Source organism: Anser brachyrhynchus (assembly GCF_964034855.1).
Source record: "Anser brachyrhynchus genome assembly, contig: SCAFFOLD_726, whole genome shotgun sequence".
In the NCBI taxonomy this organism is placed as follows: Eukaryota; Metazoa; Chordata; class Aves; order Anseriformes; family Anatidae; genus Anser; species Anser brachyrhynchus.
In genome coordinates this window covers 768-12849 of record NW_027663651.1, presented here as the reverse complement: position 1 = coordinate 12849, position 12082 = coordinate 768, and the positions used below count along the sequence as shown (strand labels likewise).

At 67.7% G+C, this 12082-nt stretch overlaps 1 protein-coding gene across 2 annotated transcripts; it reads right to left on the bottom strand.

Moving 5' to 3' along the window:
* Positions 1-1995: 1995 nt before the first annotated feature.
* LOC308187089 (histone-lysine N-methyltransferase 2B-like) lies at positions 1996-11826 on the bottom strand. 2 transcript variants are annotated; one of them, XM_080609233.1, is made up of 8 exons: positions 11679-11826; positions 10012-10150; positions 8672-8740; positions 7687-7807; positions 6814-6892; positions 4306-4454; positions 3102-3252; positions 1996-2347 (listed from the first exon to the last, which is right to left on the bottom strand). In XM_080609233.1, the coding sequence occupies exons 2-8, from the start codon at positions 10060-10062 to the stop codon at positions 2008-2010; spliced, it is 960 nt and encodes a 319-aa protein (XP_080465359.1). In that variant the 5' UTR covers positions 10063-10150; positions 11679-11826; the 3' UTR covers positions 1996-2007. The 2 variants fall into 2 exon arrangements, with proteins under 2 accessions (XP_080465359.1, XP_080465358.1); XM_080609232.1 differs by having other exon boundaries at positions 8672-8830; positions 11679-11825.
* Positions 11827-12082: the final 256 nt, after the last annotated feature.

The window sequence follows — 12082 nt, the reverse complement described above, 5'->3', positions numbered from 1 at the left end:
GGACGCCCATGGGCCCAACTGGGAGTACTGGGATGGACCCATTGTGGTGGGCACCCATGGGCCCAACTGGGACAATCCCAGCATGGTGGGCACCCATGGGTCCCACTGGGAGTACTGGGATGGTCTCATCATGGTGGGCACCCATGGGCCCAACTGGGATGGACCCAGCATGGTAGGCACCCATGGGCCCAACTGGAACCAACTGGGAGTACTGGGACGGCCCCGTCATGGGGAACACCCATGGGGCCCAACTGGGACGGTCCCAGCACGGTGGGAACCTATGGGTCCTACTGGGAGTACTGGGATGGTCCCACCACGGTGGGCACCCCTGGGTGCTGGGGGACACCCTTGGGTGCCGTTGGCGGTGACTCACCCGGTGGCCAGCGCGTCCTTGGTGTCCCCTTCTTCATCGTCGGTGGCCTCCAGCTTGGGCCTCTTGGCACCCGGACCCAGCGTCTCCCCGGGGCGCTTGGGTGCCCCCCCTTGGGTGCTGGGTGCCCCTCCTTGGGTGTTGGGCGCCCCGGCGGGTCCCCAGGGTGCCCCCCAGGCGGCCTCGCCCAGGGCGGCGCTGTGCCGGGTGGCGCTGAGGCGGGTGACGCGGCCGTGGGTGCTGGCGCAGAAGGTGGCGCCGCGGCGGGCGGCGTCGGCGTGGTGGCGCCCGTGGGTGCCGTTGTGGTGGGCGACGTCTTCGTGGGTGGGGTCTCCAGGGGTGACGCCTTCGTGGGTGACGCCTTCGTGGGTGGGGTCTCTGTGGGTGGCGTCTTCACGGGTGGCGTGGCCGTTGGTGGCATCTCCGAGGAGGCGGTGGCCATCGACGATGCGCCCATGGGTGCCACCCCCGCGGTTGCCGCGTCCACCGGTGACCTCCCCGTAGGCGCCACCTCCGTCACCCGCGTCCGCGTCCCCGCCGCGGGGCACCCCGGGGTGGCCGTCCCGTGCCCCCCACCCCCCGGCAGGGCGCCGGGCGGGCTCTTCCGTCACCCACTGGGCGCCACCGCCGCTGTCGCCGTTGACGCCCGCCCCCGCGGGCCGCGTGGCGCTGGCCTTGGCGCCGTCCCTCGCCATGTTCTTCAGGACGAAGTCGACGATGTCCGAGGGCAGGTCCTCGGCGGCGGGCGGTGGCACCGGCGGCGGGGGGCGGGGGGCGGCGGCACCGGGGGCGCCCCGTCCCGCCGTCCCCGCGCCCCCTTGTCCCCGTCGTCCACCCCGTCCAGCTGGTCGATGTGGGGCAGCGGGAGGGGACACGGCGACGGCGGGGGCGGCTCCCGCGTCACCACGGTGCGGGCGAAGCGGTAGTAGCGCCCCCGGGGGCCGCCCCGCGCCCCCTCCTCGTCCTCGCTGCTGTCCCCCGTCACCGGGCCCGGGGGGACGAGGAGCCCGGCGGCCAGGGCCAGCTCGGTGACGTCCAGCTCGTCCAGCGCCAGGTCCGGGCCACCCGGCGGGGACAGCGGCTCCAGAGGGGACGGCGGCGTCGGGGGGGGGCGCGGTCCCACGGGTGACGTTGGCCTCATGGGGGACGCTGGTCCCGTGGGTGACGCTGGTCCCGCGGGTGACGCTGGTCCCGCGGGTGACACTGTCCTCAGGGGTGACGTTGGCCTCAGGGGTGACGTTGGCCTCAGGGGTGACGTTGATCCCATGGGTGACGTTGGCCTTATGGGTGACATTGATCCCATGGGTGACGGTGGCCTCAGGGGTGACCTTGATCCCATGGGTGACGCTTGTCCGAAGACCGTTGGTGGCCCGCTGGGTGACGATGGCCCGTTGGTTGATGGTGGCCCGCTGGGTGACAGCACCCCATTGGTTGACCTTGGCCCGCTGGGTGACAATGGCTTGCTGGGTGACGTTGGCCCGTTGGGTGACATTGGCCCGTTGGGTGACGTCCAGTTGGGTGACGATGGCCCGTTGGGTGACGATGGCCCACGAGGTGACATGGGCCAGTCGGGTGATGCTGGCCCGTTGGGTGACGGTGGCCCGTTGGGTGATGGTGGCCCGTTGGGTGACATCCAGTCAGGTGACGGTGGCCCGTTGGGTGACGCCGGCCCATTGGGTGACGTCCAGTTGGGTGACGCCGGCCCATTGAGTGACGTCCCGTTGGGTGACATCCCGTTGGGTGACGCTGGCCCATTGGGCGACGCCCCGTTGGGCGACGCCGTCCCGTTGGGTGACGCCGCCTTGGTGGCCGACCTCGTCCCCACGGGTGACGGTGGCGGCGGGCGGGTGGCCCCCGGGGGCCACCGGTGGCCGCGGGTGACGCCGGCGGGGGACAGCGCCCGGCGCGCCCGGCGGGGCGGGGGGAACTCGGGGTCCCCCACGGTCAGGATGTGGTGGGGCACCGGGGGGGCGCTGCCTGGAGGGGGGGGGGGACAGGAGGCGGGGGGACAGGTTACGGGGACGCCGGGGGACGAGGGGGTGTCCCCGTCCCCCCTCTCCGTGACTCTAAATGGCCTCCGCGTCCCCAAAGGGTGCCCCATGTCCCCAAGGGACCCCAAAGCCCCCCCATGTCCCCAAGGGGCCCCATTGTCCCCAAGGGACACCCCAAGTCCCCAAGGGTCCCCAAAGCCCCCCCGTGTCCCCAAGGGACCCCAAAGACCCCCCCGACCCCAAAGGGTCCCCAAAGCCCCCCCGTGCCCCCCCCATGTCCCCAAATGTCCCCAAAGCCCCCCCATGTCCCCAAGGGGCCCCAAAGACCCCACCATGACCCCAAGGAGCCCGCGATGTCCCCAAGGGACACCCCATGTCCCCATGGGTCCCCAAAGCCCCCCCATGTCCCCAAGGAACCCCAAAAGACCCCCCCCGACCCCAAAGGGTCCCCAAAAGACCCCCCCTGACCCCAAAGGGTCCCCAAAGCCCCCCCGTGCCCCCCCATGTCCCCAAATGTCCCCAAAGCCCCCCCATGTCCCCAAGGGTCCCTATAGGTCCCCGATGTCCCCAAGGGACACCCCATGTCCCCAAGCGACCCCAAAGACCCCCCCCATGTCCCCAAAGGCCCCCTGTGCCCCCCATGTCCCCAAGGAGCCCCCAAAGCCCCCCCCCTTTGACCCCAAAGGGTCCCCAAAGCCCCCCCGTGTGCCCCCCCTGTCCCCAAACGTCCCCAAACTCACCGGGGGAGGGGAGGGGCCGCGAGGAGCTGCCGGGGGGGGGGCCGCCGGGTGGGCGAGAAGCCGGGGGCCCGCGGGCGGGCGCTGGGGGGGCCCCGGGGGGCCTCGGGGGGGGTCCCGCCGCCGGGGCTGGGGGGGGCCCCGCTGCTGCCGCCTGGGGGGAGGGGATAAAGGGAGGGGGGTCAGGGAGCACCCAAGGGTGTCCTGCCCCGTCCTGACCCAACCCCCTCCCCATGGAAAGGGACCCAAGGGTGCCCCCCCCACCCAAGTCTGTTTTGACCCCCCCCCCCCAAGCCCTTTGTTTGAGGGTTGGGGGGGGGCATGGGTGCGGGGTGATGGGTGGGGGTCCCATGGGTGGGGGGGGAATGGGTAGGGGGGTGATGGGTGGGGGGGTGATGGGTGGGGGTCCCATGGGTGGGGGGGGGGTCCCAGGATTTAGGGGAGGGGGTCTCATGGGTTGGGGGGGGTCCCATGGGTGGGGGTCCTACGGGTGGGGGCTCACAGCAGTGTGGAGGGGTCCCATGGGTGGGGTCCTCTGGGGGGGGGGTCCCATGGGTGGGGGGTCCCATGGATGGGGGTGTCCCAGGGGTGGGGTCCCATGGCGGGGGTGTGTCCCATGGGTGGGGGTCTCCTGTGGGTGGGGGTCTCCCACGGGTGGGGGTGTCCCATGGGTAGGGGTCTCATGGGTGGGGGGGGTCCCATAGGTTTGGGGGGTTTCCCGTGGGTGGGGGTGTCCCATAGATGGGGTCCCATGGGTGGGGGTCCCGTGGGTGCGGGGGTCTCCCATAGGTAGGGTCCCACGGGGGGGTGGGGGGTGTCCCATGGGTGGGGGGTCCCATGGGTGGGGTCCCATAGATTTGGGGGGTTTCCCGTGGGTGGGGGTGTCCCATGGGTGGGGGGTCCCATGAGTGGGGTCCCGTGGGTGGGGGTGTCCCATGGGTGGGGGGTCCCATGGGTGGGGGGGGGGGTGTCTCATAGGTTTGGGGTGTCCCAAGGGTGGGGGGTCCCATGGGTGGGGTCCCATAGATTTTGGGGGTTTCCCGTGGGTGGGGGTGTCCCATAGATGGGGTCCCATGGGTGGGGAGTCCCATGGGTGGGGGTCCCATAGGTTTGGGGTGTCCCAAGGGTGGGGGTCCCATGGGTGGGGGGTCCCATGGGTGGGGTCCCATAGATTTGGGGGGTTCCCATGGGTGGGGGGTCCCCTCACCGGGGGTCCCGTGGGCGATGGTCCTGTTCTCCTCGGGGCCGCCGGGCGCGGGGCCCCCCCCGGGGGGGCGGGGGTGGTGCTCCAGGATGCGGCAGCGATACCAGCAGCGGCGCCGCGCGTCCCGCGTGCTCCAGTACAGCCGCCAGCACCTGCCGCCCAGTAGGAACCAGTGCGCCCAGTGCACCCGCTGGGACGGCCCCGGGAGGAGCCAGGGCCTCCTCTGAGCCCCCCCAGTACGGACCAGTGCCTCCCAGTACGGACTGGGAGCCCTCCAGTATGAACTAGGACCTCATTAGTGCCCTCCCAGTATGAACCAGTGTGCCCAGTATGGACTGGGAGGCCCCCGGGAGGCGCTAGGTACCCTAACGGGCCCTCCCAGTATGAACCAGTGCGCCCAGTAAGGACTGGGAGGCCCCTAGGAGGCATTACGTACCCTAACGGGCCCTCCCAGTATGAACCAGTGCACCCAGTATGGACTGGGAGCCCTCCAGTATGAACTAGGACCTCATTAGTGCCCTCCCAGTATGAACCAGTGCTCCCAGTACGGACTAAGGCCTCATTAGTGCCCTCCCAGTATGAACCAGTGCGCCCAGTACCCACTGGGAGGCCCCCGGGAGGCGCTAGGTACCCTAACGGGCCCTCCCAGTATGAACCAGTACTCCCAGTAAGGACTGGGAGGCCCCCAGGAGGCATTACGTACCCTAATGGGACCTCCCAGTATGAACCAGTGCACCCAGTATGGACTGGGAGCCCCCCGGTATGAACTAGGACCTCATTAGTGCTCTCCCAGTACGAACCAGTGCTCCCAGTATGGACTGGGAGGCCCCTGGGAGGAGCTAGGTACCCTAATGGGCCCTCCCAGTATGAACCAGTGCGCCCAGTACACGCTGGGAGGGCCCCGGGAGGAGCCAGGGCCTCCTCTGAGCCCCCCCACTATGAACCAGTGCCACCCAGTATGCTCCAGTGCCCCCCCAGTATGCACTAGGACCTCATCAGAGCCCTCCCAGTATGAACCAGTGCTCCCAGTACGGACTAAGACCTCATTAGTACCCTCGCAGTATGAACCAGTGCTCCCAGTACGGACTAAGGCCTCATTAGTGCCCTCCCAGTATGAACCAGTGCGCCCAGTACCCACTGGGAGGCCCCCGGGAGGCGCTAGGTACCCTAACGGGCCCTCCCAGTATGAACCAGTGCTCCCAGTAAGGACTGGGAGGCCCCCAGGAGGCATTACGTACCCTAATGGGACCTCCCAGTATGAACCAGTGCGCCCTGTAACGGCTGGGAGGGCCCCGGGAGGAGCCAGGGACTCCTGTGAGTCCCCCCAGTATGAACCAGTGCCTCCCAGTACGGACTGGGAGCTCCCCAGTATGAACTAGGACCTCATCAGAGCCCTCCCAGTAGGAACCAGTGTCTCCCAGTACAGACTGGGAGCCCCCCAGTATGAACTAGGACCTCATTAGTGCCCTCCCAGTATGAACCAGTGCTCCCAGTACCCACTGGGAGGCCCCTGGGAGGAGCCAGGACCTCCTCTGAGTCCCCCCAGTACGAACCAGTGCCTCCCAGTATGGACTAAGACCTCACTAGTGCCCTCCCAGTACGAACCAGTGCCTCCCAGTATGGACTAAGACCTCATTAGTGCCCTCCCAGTATGAACCAGTGCTCCCAGTATGGACTAAGACCTCATTAGTACCCTCCCAGTATGAACCAGTGCCTCCCAGTATGGACTAAGACCTCATTAGTGCCCTCCCAGTACGAACCAGTGCCTCCCAGTATGGACTAAGACCTCACTAGTGCCCTCCCAGTATGAACCAGTGCTCCCAGTATGGACTAAGACCTCATTAGTGCCCTCCCAGTATGAACCAGTGCGCCCAGTATGGACTGGGAGGCCCCCGGGAGGCACTAGGTACCCTAATGGGCCCTCCTAGTATGAACCAGTGCGCCCAGTACCAGCTGCGAGGGCCCCGGGAGGAGCCAGGACTTCCTCTGAGCCCCCCCAGTACGAACCAGTGCTCCCAGTACCAACTGGGAGGCCCCCAGGAGGTGCTAGGAACCCTACTGGGCCCTCCCAGTATGAACCAGTGCACCCAGTACCAACTGGGAGCCTCGCAGGAGGAGCCAGGACCTCTGAGCCCTCCCAGTATGAACCAGTGCCACCCAGTATGAACTACGACCCCCCAGTATGAACTAGGAACCCCCCCAGGACCCTCCCAGTACATCCCAGTGCCGCCCAGTATCCCCCACTGCAACCACCGGTAAAGCTGCCAGCACCTATGGGTGTCCCAGTACAGACCAGTAACCCCCAGTATGGACCAATGCCTCCCAGTCCCCTCCCAGTGCCCCCTCAGTACCCCCCAGTGCCCTCCCAGTACCTCCCAGCCCCCTCCCAGTCCCCTCCCAGCCCCTCCCAGTACCCCCCAGTCCCTCCCAGTACCCCCCAGCCCCCTCCCAGTCCCCTCGCAGTGCCCCCCAGCCCCCCCCCGCCCCCTCCCAGTCCGTCCCAGTGCTCACTGGTAGCCCACTGGGAAGAGGCGCCCGTCGCACTCCGACAGCTCCGTCAGCGCCCCCAGGCTGTCGATGCGGATGGAGCCTGCGCCACCCCCCCCCGATCAGCACCCACAGCACCCATGGGTGCTGCCGGCGCCGCCCCCACCCCAAAACACCCCGTGGGGACCCCCAGCACCCCAAAACCCCCATAGGGACCCCAAAAGCACCCATGGGTGCCCCCCAGCACCCCAAAACCCCCATAGGGACACCCGGAGCACCCCCAAAACCCCCACGGAGACCCCAAAACTTCCACGAGGACCCCAAAAGCACCCCAAAACACCCTATGGAGGACCCCAAAAGCACCCATGGGTGCCTCCCAACACCCAGACACCCCCATAGGGACCCCAAAAGCACCCATGGGTGCCCCCCAGCACCCAGACACCTCCATAGAGCCCCCCAAAGCACCCCACGGGCACCCCTAAACCCCCCCATCCACCCCATAACACCCCTTTGGCTGCCCCCTTCCCCTCGGGACACCCCCATGCAGCACCCATGGGTGCCCCCCCAGCACCCAGACACCCCCACAGGGACCCCCAAGCCACCCCACGGGCACCCCTAAACCCCCCCATCCACCCCATAACCCACCTTTGGCTGCCCCCTTCCCCTCAGGACACCCCATGCAGCACCCACGGGTGCCCCCCTTCCCCCCCAGCACCCATGGGTGCCCCCCAGCACCCAGAAACCCCAAAAAGCCCCCCAAAGCACCCCACGGGCACCCCTAAACCCCCCCATCCGCCCCCATAACCCCCTTTGACTTCCCCCCCTGCCCCCCAGGACACCCCCCGCAGCACCCATGGGTGCCCCCCCCCCTCCCCCCCAGCACCCATGGGTGCTCACCGATCATCATGTTGACGGCCTCGGGCTCCAGCCCCCCCAGGAACTTGCGCTTGAAGCTGATCCCCGCGAAGTCGACGTAGACGCGCCGCAGCACCGCGAAGTCCCCGCCCTGCACCAGCTCCTGCACCCGCAGCACCCATGGGTGCTCTGCGGGTACCCCGATGCACCCCGAACCCTCCCCGCACCCTGAAAACCCTATAAAGTGACCCCATTACGCCCCAAACCCCACCCCAGCACCACAAAACCCGCCTCCCAGCACCCTGACCCCCTCCCTGAGCACCCCAGCACCCTGACCCCGTAGCAGCACCCATGGGTGCTCATCACCCTCCTCCACCCCAACCCCTCCCTGCACCCTGAACCCCCACATAGAGCCCCAATTATGCCCCAAACCCCACCCCAGCACCCCAAAACCCGCCTCCCAGCACCCTGACCCCCTCCTGAGCCACCCCAGCACCCTGACCCCGTAGCAGCACCCATGGGTGCTCATCACCCAACCACCCCCTACTCTACCCCAACCTCTCCCTGCACCCTGAACCCCCACACAGAGCCCCAATTACGCCCCAAACCCCACCCCAGCACCCCAAAACCCGCCTCCCAGCGCCCTGACCCCCTCCTGAGCACCTCCAGCACCCTGACTGCCTATCAGCACCCATGGGTGCTCATTACCCTACTCCACCCCAATCCCTCCCTGCACCCTAAACCCCCATGTAGAGCCCCAGTTACACCCCAAACCCCCAAAAAAACCCCAAAAGCTACCCCCCGGCACCCTGACACCCTCCTGAGCCACCCCAGCACCCTGACCCCCCATCAGCACCCATGGGTGCTCATCACCCTCCTCCACCCCAACCCCTCCCTGCACCCTGCGCCCCCACACAGAGCCCCAGTTACACCCCAGGGCCCCCCTCGGCACCCCAAAAGCCACCTCCGGACCCCCTTCATGCCCCCCCCCACACCCCCCCACCCCCCAGCACCCATGGGTGCTGACCGTGCCGTCGAGCAGCGCCGTGTGCCGCTGGCAGAAGACCTTCTTGTCGCGCTGGAAGGCGGCGCGGCGCTGGCGGGCGCACATGAAGTGGTAGTTGGCCAGGCAGGCGGCCAGGCAGCACCCGACGGTGGCCCCGGGGCGCCGACAGTGCTCGCAGCGCTGGGGGCACCCGTCAGCACCACGGCGGCACCCGTGGGTGCTCCCCCGCTGGCCCTTGGGGGACGGGGATCACCGCCCAGGGGTGCGCCGGGGTTTGGGGGGAAGGGAGGGGAGATGGCGGGGGGGGGGGGGGGGTTGGGGGAAGGGGTGCACGTGGGGGTGGGGGGCACCCATAGGGGGTGAGGGGCACCCATAGGTGGTGAGGGGCACCCATGGGTGCTGGTGGGGGGGTGACTGAAGGTAGAGCTGAAAGGGTGCCCCTAAATGGTGCTGGGTGGCCCGAAAGGGTGCTGGGTGCCCCAATTTGGTGCTGGTTGCCCCCAAAATGGTGCACAGGGCAATGGGGTTGCGTATGGGTGAGGGGTGCGCCCATGGGTGGCTGAGGGGCACCCATGGGTGCCTCTGCGCCCTGAATCTGCATGCAGGTACCAGCAGCTACTTGTGCAGCTCAGCACCCATAGGTGGCACCCAGTGGTAGCCCCCAGCACCCACAAGTGGTCTCAGCACCCAAAACAGACCCCAGCACCCATAGGTGACACCCAGAGATAGACCTCAGCACCCATAGGTGCCCCCAGCACCCGTAGATAGCTCTCAGCATCCCCAGGTGTCCCCAGCACCCCTAGGTGCCACCCAGCACCCATAACAGCCCCCAGCACCCATAGGTACCCCCAGCACCCATAACAGCCCCTAGCACCCATAGATGCCCCCCACCACCCCCAGCACCCATAATAGCCCCCAGCACCCATAGGTGCCCCCCACCACCCCCAGCACCCATAATAGCCCCCAGCACCCATAGGTGCCCCCCACCACCCATAGGTGCCCCCCACCATCCCCAGCACCCATAGGTGCCCCCCACCACCCCCAGCACCCATAGGTGCCCCCCAACATCCATAGGTGCCCCCACCACCCCCAGCACCCATAGGTGCCCCCACCACCCCCAGCACCCATAATAGCCCCCAACACCCATGGGTGCCCCCCACTACCCATAGGTGCCCCCCCCCCCCAGCACCCATAGGTGCCCCCCAACACCTGCAGGTGCCCCCAGCACCCCTAACAGCCCCCACCACCCCCCAGCTCCCCCCCCCCACCCCCCTACCTCCCCATCACCCCCTCCCTCCACTCCCCCCCCATTCCCTCCCCCCCTCTCTCCCCCCCCCCCACTAGCACCCATGGGTGCTGACCATCTGGCGGCCGCGGGCGACGGCGGCTGTGGACGTTGCGCAGGGAGCCATCGCTCTCCTCGAACACCTCGGCCGACCACACGGCGCAGTTGACGTGGGTCCACTCGTTCTGCCCGATGTACAGCAGGCGCCCGGCCTCCTGCGGCACCCATGGGTGGGGGTCGGGGTGGGGGGGCTGCCCCCCGCTCACCCGCACCCGGTCCGGGGGTGGTCGCCCGAGTGGGGATAGCGGGGGGGATTGCGGGGGGGGGGGGGGGGAGGGAACGGGGGGCACCCAAGGGACCCAAGTGGCACCCAAGGGGACCCAAGTGGCACCCAAGGGACCAAGGAGCACCCATGGGACCCGAGGGGCACCCATTAGACACAGGAATGAAGGTGGCACCCAAAGGGACTCTAGCGGCACCCAAGGGACCCAGGTGGCACCCAAAGGGACCCAAGTGGCACCCGAGTACCCAAGGGGCACCCATGGGACCCAAGCAGCACCCGAGGGACCCAAGAAAGGAAGTGACACCCGAGGGGACCCAAGGGACACCCAAGAACTCAGGTGGCACCCAAAGGACCCAGGAATGAAGGTGGCACCCAAGGGACCCAAATGGCACCCAAGGATCCAAGTGGCACCCAAGGGACCCCAAGTGGCACCCAAGGGACCCCAGGCATGAAGGTGTCACCAATGGGACACAAATGGCACCCAAAAACCCAAGGGCACCCAAGGGATCCCAGGCATGAAGGTGCCACCCAATGGGACACAAATAGCACCCAAAAACTCATGAGGCACCCAAGGGACCCAAGAAGGGAAGTGACACGCAAATGGCACCCAAGGGAACCCAAGCGGCACCCAAGGGACCCCAGGCACGAAGGTGGCACCCAATGGCCCCAGACACGAAGGTGACACTCAAGGGGACCCAAATGGCACATGAGGGACCCAAGTGGCACCCAAGGGACCCCAGACATGAAGGTGACACCCAAGGGACCCAAGTGGCACCCAAGTACTCAGGTGGCACCCAGGGGACCCAAGGGGCACCCAAGGGACCCAGGTTGCACCCAAGGGACCTGGCCATGAAGGTGACAACCAATGGGACCCAAGGGACACCCAAGAACCCAATGGGCACCCAAGGGACCCAACGGCACCCGAGGGCCCAAGACCCTGAAGGTGACACCCAATGGGACCCAAGTGGCACCGAATGACCCAAGGGGCACCCAAAGGTCCCAGACCCAAAGCTGACCCCTGAGGGCACCCAGGCGACACCCAGGTGGCACCCAAAGGACCCAAATGGCACCCAAGGGACCCAAGGGGCACCCAAGAAACCAAGTGGCACCCAAGGGACCCCAGACAAGAAAGTGACACCCAAGGGGACCCAAGTGACACTTGAGGACCCAAGGGGCACCCAAGGGACCCCAGAAGCACCCAAGGGACCCCGGACACAAAGGTGACATCCAAGGGGACCCGAGTGGCACCCAAGGACCCAAGGGGCACCCAAGGGACCCCAGCAGCACCCAAGGGCCCCAGACACGAAGGTGACACCCAAGGGCACCCAGGCGACACCCAAGCACCCCGGCAGCACCCAAGGGCCCCAGACCCGAAGCCGCCCCCCGAGGGCCCCCAGGTGACCCCTGCGCCCCCCCCCCCCCCCCGCAGCACCCAAGGGTGCCCCCACCGGGCGCCTCACCTCGGAGGGGGCGTCCCCCGCACTGCAGGCACAGGGCGCACTGCCGCTTGTCCTCCGCGCCCCCCCCCCCGCCTCCTTTGGCACCAGCCGCCTCCGCCCCCCCCTGGGTGGGGGGGGGACAGGGAGCGCTGAGGGGGGGGGGCACCCCGAGACCGACCCCCCCCCCCCAAAAATCCAACCCCCCCCAAAAAAGGGGGGAAAAAAACTCAAAATTGGGTGCCCCCCCCGCCCTAAAAAGGGGCCCCCCATTAAAAAGGGGCCCCCCCAAATAAAATTAGACCCCCCCCATTTAAAAGGGACCCCCCCAAAACAAAAAAGGGACCCCCCCAAAGCCGTAAAGGGACCCCCCCCAAAGTAAAAGAGGGACCCATCCCCAAAAAGAGACCCCCCCATTTAAAAGAGAC